General features: G+C 42.7%; 2 protein-coding genes across 2 annotated transcripts; one reads left to right on the top strand and one right to left on the bottom strand.

Annotated features, from left to right (window-relative positions):
* Positions 1-82: 82 nt before the first annotated feature.
* On the bottom strand, positions 83-13,568 carry ift70 (intraflagellar transport 70). Its single transcript, XM_080857131.1, has 20 exons — positions 13,417-13,568; positions 13,024-13,089; positions 12,674-12,883; positions 12,426-12,482; positions 12,089-12,224; positions 10,866-10,970; positions 10,430-10,558; positions 9,933-9,982; positions 7,442-7,594; positions 6,972-7,037; positions 6,181-6,234; positions 5,898-5,963; positions 4,616-4,692; positions 4,078-4,288; positions 3,589-3,636; positions 3,305-3,376; positions 3,021-3,124; positions 2,059-2,137; positions 1,313-1,442; positions 83-583 (listed from the first exon to the last, which is right to left on the bottom strand). The coding sequence occupies exons 1-20, from the start codon at positions 13,468-13,470 to the stop codon at positions 447-449; spliced, it is 2,004 nt and encodes a 667-aa protein (XP_080713257.1). The 5' UTR covers positions 13,471-13,568; the 3' UTR covers positions 83-446.
* A 413-nt stretch (positions 13,569-13,981) lies between these two features.
* On the top strand, positions 13,982-16,606 carry LOC308379451 (uncharacterized protein). Its single transcript, XM_080856596.1, has 4 exons — positions 13,982-14,058; positions 14,616-14,754; positions 15,060-15,189; positions 15,690-16,606. Exons 2-4 carry the CDS (start codon positions 14,634-14,636, stop codon positions 15,940-15,942), a joined length of 504 nt encoding a protein of 167 aa, XP_080712722.1. The 5' UTR covers positions 13,982-14,058; positions 14,616-14,633; the 3' UTR covers positions 15,943-16,606.
* Positions 16,607-26,937: the final 10,331 nt, after the last annotated feature.

Consider the following 26,937-nt stretch of genomic DNA (forward strand, 5'->3'; position numbering starts at 1 on the left):
TTTTTCTCATGCGATCTAAAGCTAACCCGCCTGAACACACACACACACACACACACACACACACACACACAGACTCCTGGGCCTTAACCGAGACAAGGACTCTAAATAATGTATGTTAGACTGCAGCTCAAATACAATGAGTTCTTGTAGGGCTGCCAAGACAATACAGGATAACAAAAAAAACAAAAAACACTTGGCTATACATAACAGAATCAACAGTGATACACAGTCCATGAATGACTACGTTCCATCTTTTCAGGGTGGCCATTACTGTACTCACAACATACCAGGTTTGGCCCCAACTTTGGAATGACAGACCTGCCTGGCAAAACATAGAGACTTCCAACTTAGACACCAATGATGTCTACCGTCAAAACCAAGGTAAATCACTTGGTTATGATGCTTGAATAATAAAACCAGTTCAAAAACAAAAACAAAAGCAGGCTTTATTGGTTCCAGCCAATGACTTCATAGAAGAGGGCCTTGAGCATCCGGCCCTCGTAGGTGACGGTATTCTTGCCGATGTGCATGCGGTCCTCCTCCAGGGGCTGCTCCATCATGGCTGGCACGTCCTTCCCATGGACTTCACAGGGAAGGAAAAATTAATTAGCCCCGCTGAGAATGCCAGCTCTGAAATTTAATTATCACCTTGTAGTTAAGCCCTTTAAAAAAAAAAAAAACAGGTCCTGGTGAAACGGGAGACTGTGTGACAGTGGCACAGCGGTGGCAGTCTCCGTGAGAGAGGTTATTAGAAACAGCCTCAGGAGATTGGACCACCTGGCTCGTGTCACAGTAATGATGCTCATCTCTTTTCTGCAGGACCTGTCTGTTGACTCTATTTGTGACTAAGAACATGACATGTATGTGCATTTCACCTCTTTGAACATACGGATCAATGTAGTTTAAGGGCTGTATTAGTAAACCTGTATTCTTTTCTATTAAATGTGTCACCTGGCTGATCAGATATGCCCAAATAGTCAATCAGTGAAGGATTATACAAAGACATGTAAAAAAAAAGTCAAAGGCTACACTGAGACATTCTAGAAGAGTAGAAGTGACCACTGCAGATTGTACTCTGTAGCCTGTGATGAGACTATGTGCTATACAGTTTTGCAGCGTTCTTCAAAGTGAAAAATGTTCTCTGTTTCAAATAACATTTTTTCTCTAAGTGTTTAAAAAAAACCCACAGGAAACACCTACGTTCACAGTGCTCAAGGAACTGAATACATCCTTTACAGTTTTGCAGCATTCTTCAAAGTGAAAAAAACTTTTTTCTCTAAGTGTTTAAAAAAAACCCACAGCAGACACCTACGTTCACAGTGCTCCAGGAACTGAATGCAGTCTTGCACCACAGTGTCCCGGAGCATGATCATGTGCTTGGCCATGTTCTCCAGCAGCGACAGGAAGCACCTCTTCGCGTAGAACCACGTGTCCGTGCCGAGCTGCGCGAAAACACAACAGACAAACATGCCAGTGATGTGGTAGACACACGCGACCCATGCAACCATGTTTACCAGGGTGTGAAGGGAGTCAACCCCCTCTAGAATAACAATAACACTCGCAAGGGTGATGCAATCTTCTGCTTCTGCTCTAGAGAACTGGCATTTGAAATCTGAACATTTCAAATGATTTCCTGACATCAATCTCAACCTTTTGTTTTTCATTTCCATTGCTGCTAAACTGCTGAAAGACACTATAGCCACAACATGAGGGTTTTTACTGCGGCTCATTCTAAAGCAACATGTGTTACATTAGTTGTTCCCACCATGCCGAGTGTGAAAACAACATGCGTGTTTGTCTTGGCAGAAGGTCCAACACTCGAGAGAATATAGGAATGTAAAGAGCCTTCTGGAGGGTGTTTGCTCAGCTGCTGTGATCAGGGATAGGGGCTGGGCTTGGGATCAGGAGAATAAGCTCCGTGCTTTGCTGTGTTTGAAGCTGTTCGGAGATTGTTGGTGATTCACCGAGTGTCGATGGTCCAGTGGGCTTGTAACTATGATGCAACCAGACTCATCTAGGGATGTTGGAGGTGGGCAGAATACCAGACTGCAAACAAACCTTTTTGTTGTATGGCTCCAGGCTTTTGATGACACGTGAAATGCCAAAATCATAATTCCCTTTAGCACAGTATAACGTTCTGTAACATACAAATGTATTCATCAGATAACATTCATTTATCGTCTTAAATAGCCCTGTTACATGAATGTTTATTATTGATATCATGCTTTTATTATACTTAATACTTATACCTAAAACAACACATTAAACTAAGTGTTAAGATTTTAATTAGGCTTTATGTGCAAGCATGATTTTTTTTATTATTTAAATAATGTAATTGGTTGGTTATGGTAGGTCTAATAAATAGAGGCAGGATCTTCTATAAGATCTTCTATTCAATTAAACCAGAGTTCTCATATTATAATGGCCAGTCCTAAACCAGAGTTCTCATATTATAATGGCCAGTGCCAAACCAGAGTTCTCATATTATAATGGCCAGTGCCAAACCAGAGTTCTCATATTATAACGGCCAGTGCCAAACCAGAGTTCTCATATTATAATGGCCAGTGCCAAACCAGAGTTCTCATATTATAATGGCCAGTGCCAAACCAGAGTTCTCATATTATAATGGCCAGTTCCAAACCAGGGTTCTCCTATGATAATGGCCAGTCACAAACCAGAGTTCTCATATTATAATGGCCAGTCACAAACCAGGGTTCTCCTATTATAATGGCCAGTCACAAACCAGAGTTCTCCTATGATAATGGCCAGTCCTACAGCACAGTCTGCCCCACAGAGACGGCTTTGTTGAGAGTTGTTGAAATGTGAGGAGAGTTTAGTCTATTCACAAAGACGGTTTGGGCTTTATCCTTAACTTATCAAGTGTGGACAGTCTTATTTGCTGGTGCAGAAGGCTCTGTTGCACAAATACTGTTTGGACACCCTAACAGTTTTTTTTACCCCTTAAGCAGTTTACAAAGAATCCCAAGATCCTTACTGTGCAGTGGGGCGTCAGTACTCACCCAATCACAAGGTTTACAATACACAGATGAAACACCTTCTTGTCTGGGTCGTCATAAGATATCTGCTCCTCCTCTTTCTCGATCTTTCTCATCAGTTCTTCAGCCTTCAAAGATAACAGGCAACACAGTTCACACGAGACAGCGATCACTCAGAAAGCTTTTAGTGCCCATTGTGATCACACAGCCCTCTGATCAGTGTCTGTAAGGGTGAACACCACGCAGAGCACTCACACACACACACACACACACACACACAAACACGATGAAAAGAGCGAGCTACTCACCTCCTCGTTCTGACTGGTCATGATGTACGATACACAGAGGTTAGCCAAGACTACTGCGCTGACATTGAGAATCTGCGAAAGAAGGGGAGGAAGAGGAGGGTTAACGATACATGAAGAAAGGATCATAAAGACAGATGGGGGTTCAGTGGTACAAACCAACTCATCAAATAGAACAAGCAATCAAGCAAACAAGAAACAAAACAAAAAACACCACACAGAAAAAATTCCCATGCTTTCAGGCAAAAACACTCAGGCCAGCAACCAGCAGGCACAGGTCTCGTTACCGAGGGCTTTCTCTTGCAGGGGCACTCCTGAATGTTACACTGTTCCAACTAGCGGGGGGAGGAGGCAAAAGAACATTTGTACTGTAGCAAACCACCTTAAATACCAACTTCATGAATTCATCATGTTGCTTATATAAACACACAGAAATCAAATAAATACATTCATGTATAATATGAAAAACAAAACAATGTATTAGGTATCCAAATTCCAATGAGTTACACAACAACATGGCCCAAAAAGGCCCTTGTTTAAGCTAAACTTCCACTGAGGCACTGTTGGGACATGAAATACTGTTTATTTCTATATGATAGCATGAACGACTTCTTACGTTGCCATTCTACCATTCCATACTGTCAACAGCCTTAAACATGTACTAGCCATTTACATTCCCAAACGCAAAATAATACTACTGAAATCATCGAACAGTCCTGATTCCATTTTTCAAAGAGGCACACTGGAAATTGATTAGAAAGAATTTGGGCTCTCACATTGTCATAGTGCTTCTTGACGATGGGCTCGTAGAAACCAATGGCCTCTTTGTACTTGTTCTCCTGCATGAAGAGCACATGGGCCACGTTCAGTTTCCACGTGTCGTGCTCATTGCAGAACTCCACCGACTTGCGGAAGATCTTCTCCACCATGCTGTAGTTCTCCCTGTTCCAGTAGATCTTTGCCTGAGACATAAGTACCGGAATGTACCTGGAGAAGAAGGTGGGACGGTTTGAATGGATGCTACAAGAGCCCGCCAAGAATGCCAGTGCAAGAGTTCAAAATCAAACCCTCTTTAGCGTGTTTAGCTTCAGTGTGTTTATCATTAGCATGTTTATCTTCAGCAAGTTTATAGTCATCTAAACATGGACCGTATTTATTTACCAAAACTCTTTTGTATATAAAGGCAATTTTAGCGTGTGGCACATTCCTGTTGATCTTTGCTTCCAGTTACATTACATTTTTTTACACCATGACCATCATTTAGAAAAGGGATCTCTAAGAAACTGTCACTCTGCCACTGCCAGTGGTACTCACTTCTCCAGCACCTCATCGTATTCATGCAGGGACTTCTTCAACCCGTCATCATCCCGCGTGTGCCGTGCATCTTGGACCTGGGTGCGACCACAGTTTTAAATCAACCAGCTAGTCAGGCCTCCACGTTACCTCACATTAAGAGGGGATGAACGCCCACTATGTAACTTTGTTGTAAATAAACAAACTTTTGTTTACACCCGCATGTTTGCACCAAATCAGACTGAGTGTCTTTGAGGGCTACTGAAAAGGTAACCAGTCATCTCATACCAGATGAAATTCAATGTTTTTAAAGCTACATTGTTCACGTCCAAAAAGCAGGAAAAATTTGAACTCAATCATCAATTCCGGTTTCTATATTTTACAATTTTTTTTAACTAAGCAGGTTCTCACAATTACCTTCCTACCGGCTTTCTAAAATCTTACCGTGAACTTTAGGAGTACTAATACAAATCACCAGAACGATATAATTACAGACAGGATCTATTTTGAAATACACCACACCATGGGCGTAACAATGCGTATGGACGCTATGGACGTGTCCATACCAATATTTGGATACGTTTAAAATGTCCATACCAATTTTGAATGGGTAATTGCACGGCATTCGGAAAATAAATGGTTCATTTTACCCTCATGCGTATGGGTAGTGTACCTTCTATCAAAGACGGCGTGTCATTGGTGGGGACAGCCTTGCTATCTGTGATTGGCTCATCTTCCTGCACTAGTTATCGTTGCTAGGTTGGTAGTTAAGCGTGCGGTGACAGCAGGATAATGTCTGCTTCGGGCAGGATAATGTCTGCTTCGGGCAGGAAAAGGAAACTGACGGACATAAGAGGCTATTTCACCAAATCAACAGTAAGTTTATCACAGAACAGTCTTTTAAAAACCTATTCGGTCACGTCCCCCTTCAGTGAAATGTCGCTTCACACACTGTGGAGGCGACCGTCCGAGCTGCAAAAATGACATCTAAGTTTTGTTTAATTTATGCTGTCTAAGTGGCTGTAAATGTTGTGGCTTCCACGGATTGATGTAGAAATGCACAACGAACTGATTGCACTCGTTTAAACCTTATTATTATCCACCCCAGAATTGGTTAAAATGCTGGAAATTGCATCTAAAAAATGCAAAATTTTCGGGGGGAGGACCCCCAGACCCCCCGTCTAAACGCCATCAACCTACTCGCTCATTATGTCCCCACCAATGTCAACACCATTGTTACGCCCTTGCACCACACTGTAGTGGACCATAGCTACACAGTATACCATGAATCATCCAATTTTACCTGTTTGGCTGCTTTCCTTAACTGGTCAGTTAATTTTCCTGCCGTTTCATCTAATTTCCGGAAAGCCTGCATGAGACAACGATAACAACAAACCATACTTTGACAAAAGTTCATGTTAGACGTTAAAGGCTATTCAGCATCGACTTCACAAACATATTCTTTAATTCAACTAAAGCAGAATACAGTCTCGTCATCGGTCACAAGTCCACAGGAAAATGATTACTTTACAAGATGTACCACTCTTAAAATCAACTACAAAAAAAAGAGTTGTTGGTGTTGTTACCTCCTCTGGAGCTGTCTGGCATGTAAGCATGGCATCTAGAAACTCATAGAGATACTGCATGGGAGGAAACACAGAACAGAAAACACTCAGCCACCATTCAGCAGTGCCATTAACATTTCTCACAGGTTCCATGAATAGGCAAGTGTAAGGCGACTGATAGAGATTATTTCCAAACACTGTTAATGACTTAAGAATATAATAATCAAGTGCCTTGTATTCATATATTCCTTGTATGAATCATGTGCTTATGTAAGTAGGAACATGGCGATTCTTATATTCATGAAGTCATTAACAGTGTTTGGAAATAATCTCTATCAGCGACAACTGAGCTTCCTGGGACGGGGAAAACAGCAAAAAGCAGTGATTCTGTCTCGTGTCCAAGCCATTCTTCTCCCTAATATTTCAGATGGGATTACCAATGGAAGACATACTGCAGCACAATTGTGGATTCAACCGTGTGACTCCAAATTCAGACAGGCCAATCGATTGATATCAATTGATTGAGCCATTTGCAGGGCAGAGCTAAATGCTTTATTCACATTCACAGCACCGAACTTAGCCTAGGCCCTGGCACAACAGGCACTCACCAAGGAATTCATTTGAAAGTACAAGAGGGAGAAAGAGAATAGATGATAAAATACCCCACATCATCCCTAGAAGGAGAAAAGGGGCTCATGTATGATTCAAAACCACAGCAAAGAGGATGGAAATTGCAAACATTACTGATAATGTGTGTGTGTGTGTGTGTGTGTGTGTGTGTGTGTGTGTGAGCGAGAGCAAGATTTCAATACCGGAGTCAGAAACTTGTACGTCAGATGGGCGTTTTCGGCCAGAACATCTGCAGCCAAGTCAAAGTACTGCAACCAGACAGAAACAGAGAAGAAAAACATAGGGAGAGCTGTTTTAATGAACTGGTCAGTACTTTCCAAAACAAAAAGATCATAGCCAAGCACAGTAGTTTTTCATTAGAACCATCCCAGCAGGGGTCCTCTAAAGCATGGGTCCAATTTAAACCGCAATAGCGCACAGCATGGGCACTTCTTTTTAGGGGGGGGGAATAAAAAGCTTGTCATGCTAAATTTAGATTGGTGACCTCCTACAAAATGGGAGAACAAACATCTATATTTCATGGCCGTTCTGGCTCACTTTCACCCAATCTTTGGAATGATCCAAATGCCAAAGACGGGAAAAACTGATGGAATATTCCATGACATCACAATGGAGAGATAGCGGCTAGATAGGGTTGTGCTTCACAGCTCACCTCGTATTTACAATAGAGGAGCAGCAGGTTGCCAAACGTGACCGGAGGGAAGGGGTTCTGCTGTAAGAGGAAGGCCAGCTTCTCAAAGCCCTCCGTGGGCTTCGAGTCCATGTTCATCAGGGCCTGGTTGTGGAGGGTTACTGGATCCAGCTCCTGCGATCATTAAAAATGGATTAAGCAACACACCTGATCCTCCAAAACAGAAACAGCTACCAAAGCCAACAATGCAGGATTTATTATTGCTACAGGCACAGGATGCACACACACACACACACACACACACACACACACACACACACACACACACACACACACACACACACACACACACACACACACACACACACACACACACACACACACACACACACACACACACACACACACACTGTACATATTTAAGAGTGAAGAGTGTTATCACAGCCTTATGAGTTTTTGACTGTATTTTATGATTTAATCTGTGGATGCTGACACAGATTTTTTTTCTATTACCACTGCAACTTTCATCCTTTTATCTGGTATTAAGGGGCAGGCTCTAGTAGTAATTGTTATAAGTAAGCAGGGAATTAATAAAAAACAGAATCTCCACTAAACCAAAGTCCTAAGAAGTTGTGGTCCCCTTCAGTGCCTTTTAAGTTCTCCTGATTCAGTTTACTGATGAACAAGACAGCAGGTGGCAGTAGTTCACTTAAGACATTTTGCCGTGTGAGTTTTGCTCTCCTCCTTTTACACCTGTGACGAATACCAAAGCACGGCACACTGAGTCTTGCGTCAATGCGGATATCATTCAGAGAGGCAACATGCTAGCCGTCAAAGAGTGCCAAAAGATTCTGAAAACCCACCACTGGGCCCATCACAACCAATGGGCCCTTCACAGCCATACATTGTGTGCTCATATTCACCCAAACTCTTAATTTCTCAAAGATTTCGGGGTGCCTCATCCAAAGTACCGTTTAGCCGATTTGGACTAATTTCACAGCCTTGTCCACTTCTTCAATCCCATAACATGACGTTTAGCTGTTTTGGACTAATTTCACAGCCTTGTCCACTTCTTCATTCGTGAAACATGACGTTTAGCCATTTTGGACTAATTTTGCAGCCTTGTACACTTCTTCACTCCCATAACATGACGTTTAGCCATATTGGACTAATTTTGCAGCCTTGTCCATTTCTTCAACTCCCCAAACACAGCTCTGCAGCAGCTGATTTTGATATTCATGAAAAACACCTTTCTTTTCCTTGTTGTTAATGAGAACTTATATCAGGGAAAGTCGACATGTGGCCGTCTGTGTGTGTGTGTGTGTGCGTGTGTGTGTGTGTGTGCTATTTCACTTTGAGTGCCAGCAAGGACATGTTCCTGCAGTCTGCTGTCATTCCAACAGACAGGTATTGGACTCCTCGCTCAGGCAAGCCCTGTCAGTGCCAGCTCAGTGGGGATGGAAAAAACCCTTCCCTTCCCTTCCCTTCCCTTCACCATTCGAGCCCAGAGACGCTCATCATTCATGCGAAGGTATGCTCCTTATGCGGGAAGAGTACACACCCGAGGCCATGGTACAGAAGTACCTCTGCTATCAGACTCCTGAACTCCCAAAGCTGACCTGGAGTATTTTTAATTTAAAAAATGTTCCCTACCCCCTTCTCTCCCCTCGTTACTGGCCTGAGCTACCTCGGACAAAAGAATAACACCAACATTGTTGTCAATGTGGCAATAAAGTTTTATCTATCTATCTATCTATCTATACCAAGCATGGAAAGCAACAGATCAGCACAGGGCCAACCATTGTTGTTACTCTTGTAGGAATACATAAAAAAAAAAATACATGCTTTTTCATATAGTCATATTGAATGAGTCTATGTCTTCCTATGGGAAAAATAAATGGTCAGAGCTAAACATTTGGTGTCACCGTGTACTGAGCTAACTCAGAGGACGACACACAGGGGAAATCTCATCTCCTAGCCCTCCTAATCCTCAACTCTGAAGGACTGTTGTTGTCCCCCCCCCTCGCCCACCCCCCCTCCCCCTCGAAAATGTCAATACATGCTGCCTGTTAATGCCAGCCTGATGACAAGCCATTGATGCTAGCAAGCTGCAGCAGTGAACAAGTTGTGACCTAACCCGAGAATTAATTAGCAGACAGAGATGACACTCAGATAAGCAGTGCTGACTTATCTCCCCGCGCCGCTGACACCCCGAGTCATCGGTAAAGACAACAAAGTCAGATCTGGCCAGAGGATAGCGCCTGTCAAAGAGGAAAACTACTAAGGAGAAGGACAAGGTGCTCAATGGTTTCCAAAGTGCACTTTTTTTAAGTGACAAATCAGGCTGACTGACAGAATGTGTGAGGTGTTTGGGACGGGACAACATGCTAAGGGACAACGGATGAAAACTAGCTAACCAAGCTAATTCCGGTGCATTTACATGTTCTGGGAAATGTTTATCAATGTACACTGTCCCTTTTCAAATAAACGCATAAACACAAACACAGGTTACCTGTTCTGATCTTGGAGGCATATCGGTCAAGGCCTCTTGAGAGGCATCATCTGTAGAGCACAGAATCAAGTCATAAACTTGCAAGATGATGTGTCAACGGCAATCATGCAGAAATGAAAAACACTCTTCCATCCAAAACATACAGATAGAAAAAAAGCCTTAATAAAATAGAATAATAATTAATATTAAACACTCCTAAATTAGTAATAATCTAGTAGCACGTACAAATGGAAAGTTGCTAACACCAGTTAGGAGGCTGACTATCACTAAATCACTAATCACTAGAGCCCAGTCATGTGTTGATTAAGGTGTTGACTGATTCCCACAGGAAATCAATATCATTATCAATTCAGCAAAGCAGAAAACTCTGAAAGTATTTAGGTAATGTTATTGTATATTTGCTACAAAAAGTAACCTTAAGTGGAAATTAAAACACACATTTCTGGTCAGACAGGCAGGTAAACAGACACATGACACAGTTGACATTCCATACTTACAGTTCTTGAGCTGGTACTCAATAGCAGCCTTCAGGTTGAAAGCCTCAATCAGGGCAGTTTCATGCAGGACCAGAGTGTTGCCAACGCTTCTAACCTCTATACCCTCGGTTGTCATGCCAACACTGAGTTCTGACAGAGAAGGAGAACAAAACAAAACATCAATCAGTGTCTTTAGATTCATCAATTAACCTTTGTTTGTTGACAAGAAACATCAAGATAACACTGACAAGCCGATGTGTCTGCCATGTGTCTGCACAAGAGAATGTGTACTCTTCAGAGATGTCATGATGATAATTTTAATTATCATTGTTTTATTTTTAAAAGAGACACTCGACTAATCCCTGCCATTGACGGCCCGTATAAAGTAAAAATAAAGTCAAGTATAAATATTCCATCATATGGTATGGTAACATAAATATCGGTGTCTGATACATACCTGGATGTTCTCGTATTCCGCGTTCTATGATCTCACCAATGCATTTGAGAGCTGATGCGTACTGTTTTAAACTATAGTGGCAGAGGGCGATGTTATATGCCAGATCTGGAAGACACAAAAAACACACACACACAGACACAGACACAGACACAGACACAGACACAGACACAGACACAGACACAGACACAGACACAGACACACAAAGTTCAAACTTAGGCTCATCTGTATTTCTAGAGTATATTATTTCTGTGCAGAGGCTTCAGATCAGTACTGTGTTCTGCTCTACATCCAAAACCATACAAACTGCAGTCGGAATTACTACCCTGAGGCCGTGGGAACTGCTTTCCTTGGCACCCGCTGCACCTAAGCACAGCTCTGCAAGGGTGTGGGTGCTTGCCTCTCCCTCTGCACTCTCTGTAAACATGCAGTCTGTGGTTTTGGTGGGGAGAGGCACACTGAACCCACACCTTCGCATGAGAGGTGCGGACGGGGATGATCTTGGCCAGACAGTCTTTTTTCCCAGTGCACATTTCTTAAAGCCAAATAGCCTTGATGGGACATGCTGCAAGGGTGGTCACATAACTGAACAACACAATCTGTCTACTCCATTGCTTTAAAGCTCCATTATTGCGAGATATGGTATATTAAATGCTACTGAGCACCCCCTAAAGTTGCTGTGTAGTTCACTTTTACACCACTGTCAAAACAAATCATGCTTTGAGCAAAACACAAGACATAGCAAGACAGCTTATAAGTTATTACTGACTTGTCCAACAGAAAGAAGGCCAGCTCGCCATCTGACTGCTCGGCTACTCTCTCTTTTTCTGTTCCATGCTTCCCATGTCTTCCTTTGTCACCTCTGCCATGATGTCCATACATAGAATACTACGCTAGCTTCTTCTTATAGCCAACTTGCGGGCTTAGTTGTTGTTGTGTGAGGTGGTGCCATAAGCATTACGTCGTTCTCACAAGCGGTGTCGCGCCCTGTCCACCAAAGTTAAATTTAGTACCAAACCAGGCGTGCTATGGCAGTGGCTCAGATTCCCTTCTCCGTATTACAAGTCAATGTACCACCAAATAATTTAGAAGTTGTTATTTTAAGGTAAAATTGTTACATAATGTTGCTTGAAATAAAGCAATGTATGATTAAGCCTAAGGGGCAAATAATGGTCCAGTTCTGCTCATACCTTTGAGTGAGGTGTGTACAGATGCATGATGCTCACCTGGCTGGTAGCCCAACACTTGCATGGATGATATGAACTTCTTGCAGGCTTCTTCATATCCTCCCTCTTTGAAAAGCAAGCAGCCAAGATCCACGTCGTAATCAGGATCATCCTGAGGCAACTGCTCCACTAAGGTCTGAAGAGCCAAGAACAAAACAGGAATTCGGTCCACACGGAATCATGGACATTACCTTGTGACATATTCTCAGTAATCAACATAACTCTAACCACACCACACAAAATGTATCCTGAAAGATACAGGTCTAGACAAAATGAGTGGTGCAGAAAAATCACAGTTATGGCACATAAGCGCCATCCATAAGACATCTCTGTTCACCTTGGCTCCAGCATACTCTTCTTCTCCATATTTTATGGCAGCTTGCAGTTTAATCATCTGAAAGGATACAAGGATCTAGGTAAGTTATCACAATTGTTTCGACAGAACAAGAAGAACAATCCCACATTCTTTCTATGTTCTCTTGAATAATGCTTACACGCAGTCAGGCTTATATACATACTGAACAGAGGAATACAACATTGTGAGATAACACTGTAGTTTAGTCACTATTTAGGTAAGCTACATACTTTGGTATGACTGGTTGGGTTGTCCAGAAGAAACGTAGCTTTCATGGCATCAGAAAAGGCACATGCCCCATAGAGAGACTGTGCATAGTAGAGTTTGTACTCCTCCACCTCGGGGTGTAGCTGAGTGAGCTGCTCATAGCATTCTGCAGCATTGGTGAAGTCCTGCATGTGGTAGTAGCAGTAACCCAGGAGTGACAGCGCAGCCCTTGACTGTGGGAAGACAATAGATGATACACTGACTTATGGAAATAAGATCTTGGGGAACAAATGATAGAAATAAACGGCTGTTTTTGTACTGTTAACTCCTTAAGTACTGCTAGAATAGGTAACTTAGTTTAATGCAAACTTACTTTCATCTGTTTTTGCAGTTCGTTGCTTAGGATGTGGATGGCATCTCCATAACGCCCGTCTTTAATCTTCGAAAATAAAATAATGTAACATCAACTGTTTGGCTACCAAACCACGTTAGTTTTCACTCCACTGCTACGTTAGCCAACTAACATTAGTTAAGCTAGCTTGGCTGCCTGCAAGACCAACAGGATCTTAGGGATAGGGTTACAAAATAGAAAACGCTAAATCTACTGTTGTATAAGGCTTTTGTAAACAGGCTGTTAGAATCAGTAGATATCATAGCGAATTTAGCGATAGTTACGTTAACAATGTAATGTTCGCTATCTGGTTAACTAGCGATAACATTAGCTAAGCAAAGTTTGATTAGCGTTAGCTGTCTTGTATCGACTCACCATTTTATAGACAGTGGCAGTGTACTCTCCATCTTTTATCGTTATAAGTGTCATGATTTTGTTAAAGGGACAAACAACTCGTTTACAAAATATTTAACAAATGCCAAGAAGAAAGCAGTCTCTCCCTCGCAGTGTTTATATGCTATGTGTGCTATGCCTTGGTAACCCTGGCAACCTGACCGGACACGGATGTGGAAAAATGATGGACATGTTCTCGTGGCCAATAACTGATCTCAGGGAATTTGTAAGCGGACTGTTACAATCAGTAGATACATTTATATTTACACATTTGCACTATGCTATGTTGTGTTATTCCGTGTTATAAACAAAGATTTGTATATTGTTATCTCAGTAGTCATGCTTGGTAAATTCTATTTCGGGGGTATGGGCGAAATGCAATAAGAGCAGAAAATCCTGCTCTGAGAACACACTGGACCTGAGGGGTAGAGCTCTGTAATCCAAACCACATGGGCTTGCTCCAACAAGAACTTCTGTGCTCCTTGTACATCAGCTGGAGAAAACAAGGAGGTGGAGAAAGAGAGAGGGGGAAAGAGAGAGAGAGGAGAGCTGTATGTTAGATGTGCTCAGGAGAGTGCTCTGCACAGTAGACAGTTCATCAAATTCTTGGATACTTCAGAGGAGGTAAGAGACTAAACACTGTCATGTAGGCTTAGTATGATTTAAAAGCTTGCAACTTTATTACATTAACTTGCATTAACTTAGGCTGTTGTTTTTGTTAAGGCAATATTGGTTGTTTAGTAATAGCAAAATAAATAAAAAAAAGCTTCAGTATATATTTTGTCATGTGTAATATTTTTTGCATCATTAGACTGTTTATGCATTATGCTTGGTTTTTGATCATGTTAAGTCTTCTGCTTGCAAAAATGAAATGTTTCTTTGTAGAACTCGGAAGCTATTGTAATGGTCATAAGTTGGAAACGAGTGTCAGTAATAGTCCCCGTAAATTCCAACCTTAAGCACAGTAGGCTCCCTTTGTTTGTTTTCATATATAACATTACTTTGCTTTGTAGCTACTGATACGAGATCACAGTATGGTTCAGATCTAAGTTGTATTAACTCTTCCTCTTATGTTGACAGAGACAGCCGTGTTTTATTACTCTACCCACTGCTACTCATATGTATGTGCATTTGAATCCCATCTTCAACTTTGGCTCACCTGTTTTTTTGTGACTCAATAGGTAAAGGAATTTGCCATCATGAGCCTCAGGGTGAGTGTGTTGCTATTGGCTGTAGCCATGGTGACAGTGATGGGCCAGAGAAGACGCCCCGCTAAGCCCGCAACAACAAGTACCGATGAATGGAACTACCGTGATGGCTGTGAGAACTCTACATTCTTTTAATTCAGTTACCAAGTATTTGTATATTTAAACAGATGCTGTCCATTATTTTGGTTTGGTTTTGTTGTTACTCAGAGAGACGCTGTTCTATTTTTGGAAGACAATTTGTCTTGATTAAGAGTGTGCAACTTAATTGATTTGCAATGCACAATTACATTTTGTCGATGTGGTGAAAGAAGCAAGATTGAAAGTACAGATTTGACCCCTGAATAAAGTCAGTAAACAATGGTAAATTTGAAAATAACTTCAGTGGTATAGATGAAATAAAGATCTTTGGGTTTGCAGCGGAGAAGGTGAATATGCGTGGTGTGTCCAACCTCACTGAGATTTTAGACAACTGGAGATTTGACATCCTGAAGGAGATGAAGAATCTTATGCAGAATGACCACCAGTCCCTGCTGCCTGACTATGCCAGGTATCATTTTAAAATATATTTGTAAACATATTTTTATACCTTGCATTTTTCATGTGTTTATGTGTATTATTTACATTTGATGAATTTCTTCTCAATTTCAATGCTTTCTTATCTGACCTTCATAAAACCCATGAGGCTAAACACTATTTGTCTCCAAAGAAGTTTAAAATGATGATCTCTAATTGCAGAAAAATGAAAAACAGCAGCTGAATGAGTTTTGCATGGCATATTGGGGAATGTTCTCACTTCTTATGGTTTGGAAGGCAGCCATGTTTCTGGCCTCAGAGTACCAGACCAGCAGCAACAAAAATACCTCTGGTCGGGCCTGCAACAGAATCCCTTAGAAAATATACAATATAGGACAGCCTGTTCTCTCTCTCTTTTCTTTTTTTGCTCCTGTTCTCTCTCTCTCTTTCTCTTTCTCTCTCTCTTGCTCTATGTATGTATGTACTGTAGTATCTCACTGACTTTCGCTGTTGTTGTTTCACACTATTCTCCAGAATTCAACCACTGTCCGAGGCTTTGGATGACCTGTACAAAGAGTTCAACGCCTTAAAGGCACATCTCGGCGATCTGACTGAGAAGTTCGGACCCATCGAGACCTTCATCGACGAGCTGAAGGCAGAGAGGGCATCGGGTGGTGGCGTGGCGCGGGCCAGCACCCCTCAGGCCGACCCATCTGCACCCAACCTGGCTCCCGCTACGCCCACTCGGAAAAGGATCCTCAGGAAGAAGACAACAACAATCTCCTGAGCCTTCCCTCCACCAACCTAACAGTGCTGGCACTCTGCATCTCTTCACAGGAAACCGCCATGATTGAGTCATGCGGATTCTCTCAAGCTTCTCTAAATGTACTCTTATATTTTTTTCTGCATGTTGCTAGGAAGCAGGTAATACACATTCTAACTGCACTGACCATGGAGAGAGGCCATCAGAGAGGCTGTGGTTTACAAGGGAAATGGTTTAGGCAGATGAGGTTAGGGAACTGGAAGGGAAAGCCGTTTTTGTAGGTTATAATCAATGGTGCTTTTCATAGTTCACATCCTCTTTGGCTGACCGGTTAGTGTCCATTTAAGATAAGTGGAAGCAGCCTTTGTGTAATGTTATAGAATTGGCCAGATAATGACACCACTTTAACACACTACATGTTTACCTAGTGATAATATATGTTGTAAATGATTCTTTGTGGTTTTCCTTTTACAGTAAAATGGCATCTTCCCACAGACATAAACATAATCTCTTTGAGTCACATTATGCTATGCAATGCAATTGCTATGCAAATTTTACGCACATGATTCTGTAAGAGTTTTACGGCGCTTCATCTCTCTTGGGTCATACTTGCTGCTTAATTTCTCTTGGCTCATATGGTTATATTGCAGTTTAGTGTCAGCAACAAATAAACAATAATCTGTTGGCAGAGGCTATTCTTGTTTTCATTTTATGATCTTGTAAAACTAAAATATTCTCTCATTTGGGGGGTTAAGTGAGAGGAATAAAAATAATTAATTTAATTCAGGCGTACCGGTTAAAATCTTAGAATAAGACTAAATGTCTCACTCAAATGATGTGCAACAAATATAAAACATGTAACAAAATAACATACTCCAAAAGAAAACCATGGCACATAAAATTGATATATGTAAAAATTCAAATAAAAACCTAAACAACAACCAGATTCCCACCTTTGGCGTAACTCCCAGGACTAGAGCATTTGAAACAGCTGTTGTTCCATAATTTTGCCCAAGGAAGCAGTGGAAAGCCACTGTGCACAACAGACCCTCTCTTATGCATACACAACACACACACACACACACACACACACACACACACACACACACACACACACACACACACACACACACACACACACAGACACACACAGACACACACACATACACACACAGAAAGAAAATATCCTAATTACGATCTATCTTATCTATCTGTTAAAATAGTAGCATCACTTCAAATCAGGAACGCACAGTCTTTGGACTCATTCCGACATGAGTGAGTTTGATTCTTAAAGTTCCTGCGGTGCAGTCTGGTATTTTGTGGTGGGGCAAGGAGAGAGCAGCAGACAGAGGGATGGAAGATAGAACCTCAGAACACTCGTTTCACTGTCTGGAAGCTCCGCTTCAGGGCACAGAGACAGAACACCTGATGGGCAAGCAAATGACAGTTGTGGACTACAGCCTATCTCCAAACACACTGACGTACCTGGCAGTGGACCTTTGCATTTAAATTACGGCATGGAGGGTGATTTGACTGAAATGGGAAAGCCTGGCCAACTCTCAAATTTAGGGACTTCACCAGTAAACTAATGATTTTATCCACATAACAACCATATAGTATTTAATCAGACCAATAAAGACTAGGAACTGTTTTAGTACTTTTAAGTAATTTACCTGATTGTAATTTAATCAGCTCCAGAATGTATGTGAGCAATTCTCTCACTGGTAAGAGCAGTTGGGATGTTGGAAATGACTTGCGGACGTGCTTGTGATCCCCTAACTGCAATTCAGTGATGAACCACCAGGGGGACACACAGGATTGTAGCACCCCAAAGAAACTGAGAGGACCCTATCATACTATTGGTTTTACTATTTGTGGTTACAGTTATAGATGTTAATCAACTGTAAGATCCTTGTCAAGCCTAGCTACAACATTTCCACCTGGTAGCACCATTGGTACGCCTGATCAAGACTTCACAGGTTGAAATCTTACCGCAGATTTAAAATAGTAATATTGCATGTCATGACTCTATGGTTGCGCAAATGCCATTTTAAAATCCAAGCGAAGTAAATTATTCCGAAAAAAGTGAAAAATCTAGAGGCAGAAAGAAAAATTGTCTGTTTTCTGCTCTGCTGATTGTCTTGATGTTGTGGTAGCCCTTCCATGAATATGCAAAAGTCTTGGGAGATAATCTCCTGTTCAGACAGAGCCTGAGCCTCAGCCTCCCTCACTTTCTCCAGATATAATCACAGCACAGCCTCTGGAGTACCCCCCCCCCCCCCCCCCTTCAGCTCACATGTTCCCATTGATCAAGAGCATTGGGGAAATGGTGCCACTGCTGCTGTTCGACACGTTCTTCCTTGTAGAAAGTGACAGTCTATTGTTCCTTTCACTCACGGTGCTTCAGCACCCCTAAAGCATCCCTCAGCTGGTGTCCCAGCTGCACAACTCATGGATAACTGTAAACCACTGCTTACAGTGAAAGGCCCGCCTATGACAAGCTGGAAATACTCGCTGGATTCCCCCAGGCCCTGGTGTCAGAATACTTACCCAGCCAGAAGTGAGGATGGGGCTGCAGCTGAATTAAACCTTCATCACTTTCAGTTAGCCTGCCATGACCTCTATCAAAAAGCAATCTCTTATCAGCACTTATATAAGACAGAGACTCTCCCATGATGTTTCCAGTGCGAAGCCAGAGAGCGGGGACTTCTTCATGTCTGTTTACTGCTGCCCATACAGACAGAATCAAATCATACAAAAAAAAAAAAGAATCTCATTTATCATCAGTGCCTTAACCTTGGATTTTGTGAGGTCCAACAAGCGGTCACTCACGCTGCTCTGGGGGCAGGCCAGCTGAGTGGTGTGGGGAGGTTTCACACGTTTACAGTTGGTAATGAAAACTCCCAACTGTAAAATGGCCAAGCTGGTACTAAAAAGGAAGCGGCTTGGAAAGACACCAGCGCGGGCCTCAGAGTTAACAGAGTCAGGTGATGAATCCTCAGGGTTTATTTGACGGGTTGGGTCCATGGGCTGACCTCGAGAGCTGGGTCCCACGTGTCTTTTCCCCCATATCTCTGAGGACTACCTGGATTCGGCCCCACACTCTGCACCGCATCCCCACACACTGGTTAGTACAAATAAAAATACGTGCCAGCAAATCAGAACACACAGACTGGTTTCCTTGAGCAGAGCATCTACGTCATCAGGGGAAAATAGCACAGGTTGTGTGTGTTTGTTGATAAGATCTGGGGTGTTTGTGCTGCAAATGATTCTGACAGAGCACATACTTTCATGCCAAAACTTCCAGAGCTTACACCAAAACAAAGCTAATGAAATATTAACAATAAATCTCAAAGTGAGAATTATTGAGATTATCTGTTATTATGATTTAGGCAATTTCAGGTCATGTTTGAGCTCTTTCAAGCCATTTGAGTAAAGGGAATGAGAACCCACAGAGAGACGTGTTGACATACGTATTGCTGACAATAATCTCAATTAGGAAACAACATGTTGGCTTGGGGTGCCTTAAATGATGAACAGATGGCTGGCTTCTGCTATAGAGTTACATGCAGACAGACAGAATATGAACTTGAGTCCTGAGTAACTTTAAATAAGTTAGAAGAGTTAAAAATTAAAGTGAAAATGTCCACTGAAGTTTCCTTTCTTGTATGATGCTCGGATGTGCACCACATGCAACTTTCTCTATTAGGGAAATACATCACCCTGGTCCCTGTACATTATTTTACAAAAGAACCCAAATTGAGACAGAGCGTTTAAAAAAAGCTGTTTTCATTACTCATCAGTGTTTCATTGACATGGCAGAGAGTCTTTGGCTCCTTATGGCTCCCCTTACAGTGTATGAAATGGTCCACTTTTATGAGATGTGACGTAAAGGAGAGGCATGGTGACCACATCCGACTCAGAGTGAATCTGTGACTCAATCAGGCGCACAGCTTGCCTGAAGATTTAACAAGGCCCTCAAAGTTTAAGATTTTAATCCAAGGATATTAGAGGAGGTCTTACAACAGTGCAGCGAGCCAACAAGACACAATCAGAAGACTTATGAGGACTCCTCTCCGAGGGAGCGAGCTGCCCCCAGCACGGTGAGCTGCGGTCACATTGCCCCAGAGAGTCCATTTTTATAGATCTGATTAGATTTTTTTTTTAAAAGGCCTGTTACTTATTTATGGAAAATCCAAACATCTAAACCTAAATTGTCAGATCAGATATTATAGCATCTCTGGTGGATTGGATGAGGCTGGACTGCATCCTCAGAGTAACAGCACATTACTTTCAGAGGCAGGAAGAGGATTTTCAGTGCACTTAAAAACAGCTAGCATGGATGAATAAACTAAATGAATAAATGTTTGTATTTTGTATCAAATTCCCCATAACTGATGTTAGTGGAGGTCACACACTTGCTTTTTATGTCGCCCATAGCTGTGTACACATATTTTGTACCAGAAATGATTATGAAGGTAATGTGTCCCTGGGTTATACTGATGTCAGGTGTAAGGAACTATTACATATTCTTGAGGCCATCACTAAACCGAACAATTGCAAAATGAAAAAAAAAACCTAAAAAAACAAGAAAGCTTCATAATGGAATTGGAGAATGATCCATTATTTATCAAAATACTTAATTTGCCTAGTGCTGATTTAATTGGCTCAGTATTGTGTTCCCTCAAAGCCCAAATTTCATTTATGGAAGAGCGAAGGTGAGGAGGCTGCTTCCGTTTGCATAATTGTGCATATGGTCCCATCCACGGTTTTAATCTAAGCTAAGCAATTAAAATTATTGGAAGATATCAATTATTCATCTGGTTTGATGCCACATTCCACTGTAGTGCCTATTTGGTGTGATAAGACATGCTTTGTAAAAGGCGGGGGAAATGTTCTTCATTAAAAGAATCACTGCTCTGAACTTCCGCGGTAACTCTGAAGCAGTTCATTCTGTCTTCATTATGCCAAAAAACACATTTGTATTGTTTTCCCTTGCTGATGAAGTGAAGATGTTTGAATTAAAACTAAAAACCGAGAGGAGGGCTTCCCCAGTGCGAGTTCATGCATACTCTTATAGAACTGAGGTAAATACATCATGCATACTGTTATAGAACTGAGGTAAATACATCATGCATACTCTTATAGAACTGAGGTAAATACATCATGCATACTGTTATAGAACTGAGGTAAATACATCATGCATACTCTTATAGAACTGAGGTAAATACATCATGCATACTGTTATAGAACTGAGGTAAATACATCATGCATACTGTTATAGAACTGAGGTAAATACATCATGCATACTCTTATAGAACTGAGGTAAATACATCATGCATACTCTTATAGAACTGAGGTAAATATATCATGCATACTGTTATAGAACTGAGGTAAATACATCATGCATACTGTTATAGAACTGAGGTAAATACATCATGCATACTGTTATAGAACTGAGGTAAATACATCATGCATACTCTTATAGAACTGAGGTAAATACATCATGCATACTCTTATAGAACTGAGGTAAATACATCATGCATACTCTTATAGAACTGAGGTAAATACATCATGCATACTGTTATAGAACTGAGGTAAATACATCATGCATACTGTTATAGAACTGAGGTAAATACATCATGCATACTCTTATAGAACTGAGGTATATACATCATGCATACTGTTATAGAACTGAGGTAAATACATCATGCATACTGTTATAGAACTGAAGTAAATACCCTGCAATACCTTCCAACCGCCGTCCACTCACAGAGAATGCCCTGTGACTTCGTCCACATCCATCACCTTCTCAGGCCCTTCACTCATCTGCAGTGGGTGGACAAGCCAAAGACGCCGGAAAACTTGATGTCCTCAGATGGTGCCAACTACCCAACGGTTCAAGCTGTACTCCCCGCTGTTGGCGTCATTTCTGATTGAGTGATTGAGAGAGGACGGGTCCACCCGTCATTTTTCAATTACCGAGCTGGCCAGTGAGGAGTTGTATACTCGCATTGCACATGCCTGGCCAGTGAGGAGTTGTGTACTCGCATTGCACACGCCTGGCCAGTGAGGAGTTGTGTACTCGCATTGCACACACCTGGCCAGTGAGGAGTTGTGTACTCGCATTGCACACGCCTGGCCAGTGAGGAGTTGTGTACTCGCATTGCACACGCCTGGCCAGTGAGGAGTTGTGTACTCGCATTGCACACACCTGGCCAGTGAGGAGTTGTGTACTCGCATTGCACACGCCTGGCCAGTGAGGAGTTGTGTACTCGCATTGCACACGCCTGGCCAGTGAGGAGTTGTGTACTCGCATTGCACACGCCTGGCAGGTGAGGAGTTGTGTACTCGCATTGCACACACCTGGCCAGTGAGGAGTTGTGTACTCACATTGCACATGCCTGGCCAGTGAGGAGTTGTGTACTCGCATTGCACACGCCTGGCAGGTGAGGAGTTGTGTACTCGCATTGCACACACCTGGCCAGTGAGGAGTTGTGTACTCGCATTGCACACACCTGGCAGGTGAGGAGTTGTGTACTCGCATTGCACACGCCTGGCCAGTGAGGAGTTGTGTACTCGCATTGCACACACCTGGCAGGTGAGGAGTTGTGTACTCGCATTGCACACGCCTGGCCAGTGAGGAGTTGTGTACTCGCATTGCACACGCCTGGCCAGTGAGGAGTTGTGTACTCGCATTGCACACGCCTGGCCAGTGAGGAGTTGTGTACTCGCATTGCACACGCCTGGCCAGTGAGGAGTTGTATACTCGCATTGCACACACCTGGCAGGTGAGGAGTTGTGTACTCGCATTGCACAGGCAAAAACACACAAGTCCCCAGACCAGCTGTTGGCGGAGAATAATAGCATGAGAAGGAGACAGAGAGGAGATTACGGAGAGGCCCTTTGTTCGGGGTCTTTTCAACTTTTCAACCCTGTAATGGAATAATAATACCACGCTAAAGTTAAAGAATAGACCAGAGGCCGAGTCAGTTTCAGTTGGCTTGTATTGCAGCATGGAGACCCCTCTCGCTGTTGGTTCAAGAACGGTCTAACCTGATGCAGTATGCTATCAGGTTTTATACAAAGAGAAGGGGGGGTGGGATACATTTGAGAGGGTCACCTATGGGGGGATGGGGATGCCAGGACACAAGGCCTCTAGCAGGAAGAGGGGGGGGGAGGGTCACATGTCATTTGCATTGGATCTCAGTGAGAGACAGACGTAGTATACGTTCAGAGTGAGTTGTAGATACAGAGAAGTACATCTTTACCTATAATAATAACAATAATTCCAGTTCCATCAGTCCCCCAATTGAGCATATATATGCTCACACAATAATAACCAGGCAACAGCCAATCAGGGCAGGACACATCGAAATATGTTACAGATAGGGATGATACAATTTAACAGTGGAATATATATTTTGCAGTTCCATCAGTAGTTATCTTGTGAACACACAGAGCCCACATGCAGAGTCCTTCTGCCATGTTTTCTGGGTGGGTAGTCTCTATCATGGCAAGACGTGCTGAATCAGGTGCTGAAACACCAAGCACGTGGATGGCCAGTTGATGAGTTCAGGTTTCCTTTGTGGTCACAGGGTTGTCAAGAGTCCTTTTGTTTAGGCTGAGTGTATATCTCTGAGGAGAGCTGGACAGTCCATGACCTCAGCCGGAGCCAAAAACACCCGGGACACAGGGAGGTGTTAGATAGGGTGTGTTGATGGCTGCAGATGGGCAGGGGAGGGGTAGTCTTCTCCTAAAGTGTTGTGTGTGATCTCAGGGTCCGCATGAGAAACCACAACAGTATGAGGGGTTTTAGAGCCATTCAAACATTTGCATTTGACTGTGATATGGGGGAGGGGGAGGGGTGCTTGGTAAAAGGATTCTGCAAGATTACTTAAGGGGTCAAGGCACATGGCTTGGAGTAAATAAAAATAAAGGTTGAAACAAACAAAGACAAATAGCACACGACTCTGACAAAATAAAATAAAAAGGAATACAGGTGGAACAAACAAAGAAAACATAAAATAGTGTCAGCAGATAAGTCACAACAAGCCTTCAAATCCCCTATATGATAGCTTGGAAGCTATCACCTTTGAAAAGTAAATACAAGTTAAAGCAAGGCATTGTCAGACTTAAATCATACCAGACAATAAACAAAACAGTCAAAAGTCATATACCAGACAATAAACAAAGCAGTCAAAAGTCATATGAACAAAACAGTCAAAAGTGGTCAAAAGTATGTCACACTAAAATCTCACTCAGTCAGAGAGTGGCATTGAAGTCATTCATCCATCGGCTGGGAGTCGTGTAAGTACATTCATTCATCGGCTGGCCAGCCCACACACACACACACACACACGTACACACACGCGCGCTTGCGCCGTTGTTCGCTCAGAACACGCGTTGTCTGACTCGCGGGGAAACACAGACAAGAGAGCGCTTGCGCAGTTGTTCGCTCAGAACACGCGTTGTCTGACTCGTGGGGAAACAAAGACAAGAGAAGTTAATAATCTGGTTACAACATGTAGGCAACACAGAACACAGAGAGTTAGCAGAAGTCTGCCTCCTCAACATTCACTGGCTTTGTGTGACTACCAGACAGATCACTTGAACAGCGAGCTCATTTGATTTTACTTAAAAGGGGCATTCCAATATATTGTGGGCCCAGCTAATGTGTCTATACATTTACGTATGTTTTTCCGTAAAGGCATCTTATTTCCATGTATCTTAAACATATACACCCAGGATGAAGGCTTTGTTAAAAGTCTTCACTCCTCTCCTTCTAACTGACTAAGTTAGATCAATTTAGACAATAGGATAGATGGTGCTGTTTGAATCACTAGTCAAGCCTGGCCACTTTAAGAACAAAGACAACACAGATGGACGCACACAGGCTTACACAACGAACAAAAAAACACGGAACAGACAAACATATCACGCTGAAACAAACCAACCGAAACCGACTCTTCCTGGTCCTTATAATGAATAGTATAAGTCAATTAAAGCGAACGGGACTTTTTCTATGTGCAGAGGCCGGTTAAGCAGATGAGAGACCTCTTTCATATCCGTACAGTACCCAGTTTATTTAACCGAAAGCTTACAATGGTAGACTTCTCAATTTGTAAAGCGTTACAAACAGAGCCAATGCCGCTCCCAAGACACAGTTCGTCTCGCACTTGTGCCTTCCCAATAACAGCGCCGACACAGTGCTTTTAAAAATGCATAGGTCTACTAAACGCCGAATGATAAAAACGTCCGAGACTGTGTATGTAAAACACGCCTCGATCACGTTTACTAGTCCGCGCGGCACAGTGTTTAACCTAAAACACGCGCTACAGTCACGACCCTAGTACAACGTCCGGAACGATAACGTTGTTAATTTCTGGTTTAAACTGGCCAATGCCTGTGCACTTTACGCTTAGCGCTGGATATGTAAAGAGTTGAGGCTGAATTAAGTGCTATATATTTATGAAATTGCTCTGTCTCTCACCCCCACACAACCTCTGTACACAGAAAGATGCTAAAAAGCTTACCTGTCTCCGTTCAAAGTTTTTGAAGCGTCGGCTCATATTCTTTTGCTGTTTCAGATAGATGTATATCTACCGGCATCGAAGGACCATCTAATGGAATAATAATACCACGCTAAAGTTAAAGAATAGACCAGAGGCCGAGTCAGTTTCAGTTGGCTTGTATTGCAGCATGGAGACCCCTCTCGCTGTTGGTTCAAGAACGGTCTAACCTGATGCAGTATGCTATCAGGTTTTATACAAAGAGAAGGGGGGGTGGGATACATTTGAGAGGGTCACCTATGGGGGGATGGGGATGCCAGGACACAAGGCCTCTAGCAGGAAGAGGGGGGGGGAGGGTCACATGTCATTTGCATTGGATCTCAGTGAGAGACAGACGTAGTATACGTTCAGAGTGAGTTGTAGATACAGAGAAGTACATCTTTACCTATAATAATAACAATAATTCCAGTTCCATCACCTGTCTCCGGAGTTTAGTTTTCGAAGATTACAGTCATTTCACAGGTGATTCTGAAGGACGGATGAAGAGAGAAATGAGATAGAAGAAGAGAGAGAGACAGAGAGAGAGAGAGAGAGAGAGAGAGAGAGAGAGAGAGAGAGAGAGGAGACAGAGAGAGAGAGACAGAGAGAGAGAGAGAGAGAGAGAGAGAGAGAGAGAGAGAGAGAGAGAGGGAGACAGAGAGAGAGAGCGAGAGAGGGAGACAGAGAGAGAGAGAGAGAGAGGGGTCCCTTTTCTGTTTCACCATTCAACCTTTAACCTTTCTGACCACGGCCAGATGGAGGTCTCTGAGCACTGGGCAGAGGTGAGACGAGGGAGCGGGCCCACCGTGATGCTTCTTCTCACTTTGTACTTGTTAGGCAGAACTTTTCCGATCATCATTTCCTGTGGGGATTTCTTTTTTAAAGGTTGAGTCATTCAGAAAATGCTACTCTACTCCTTCTGTCTTTTCTCTCACTGTCTTGACTCTTCACTGCCTCTCTTCTGCATTTGTGTGGCTGCAGGGAGAAGACTGCACGTTCGCCTCGGTAGCTGACGCTCGGAGAGATGTCGTATGACAAAGTGCTGTCACTGCTTGAACTTTAAGCCCTTGTTTCCTCATGTCATGTCAGGTAGAAGAGGCCAAAGCCGCCGGTGTGAGTTGATGGCATTTCAGTGACAGAAGATGCCAATCAAATGGATAAAATGAGAATGTGTGTATTGAGATGCATGTGTTTGTGGTTTGTGTTTGTGTGTTTGTGTGTGTGTGTGTGTGTGTGTGTGTGTGTGTGTGTGTGTGTGTGTGTGTTTGTGTGTGTGTGTGTGTGTGTGTCTATGCGCGTGTGTGTGTGTGTGTCTATGCGCGTGTGTGTGGTGTGTGTGTGGGTGAGTGTGTGTATCTGTGTGTGTGTATGAGCATGTGTGCGTGTGTGTATTTATTTGTCGTGAGGACTACCACTGAGTCACCGTACCCCAATCTCCTATCCTCCACATGAGCCCTAGGCTATGAAG

This window comes from Sprattus sprattus (genome assembly GCF_963457725.1).
Source record: "Sprattus sprattus genome assembly, chromosome: 18".
NCBI classification, from domain to species: Eukaryota; Metazoa; Chordata; class Actinopteri; order Clupeiformes; family Clupeidae; genus Sprattus; species Sprattus sprattus.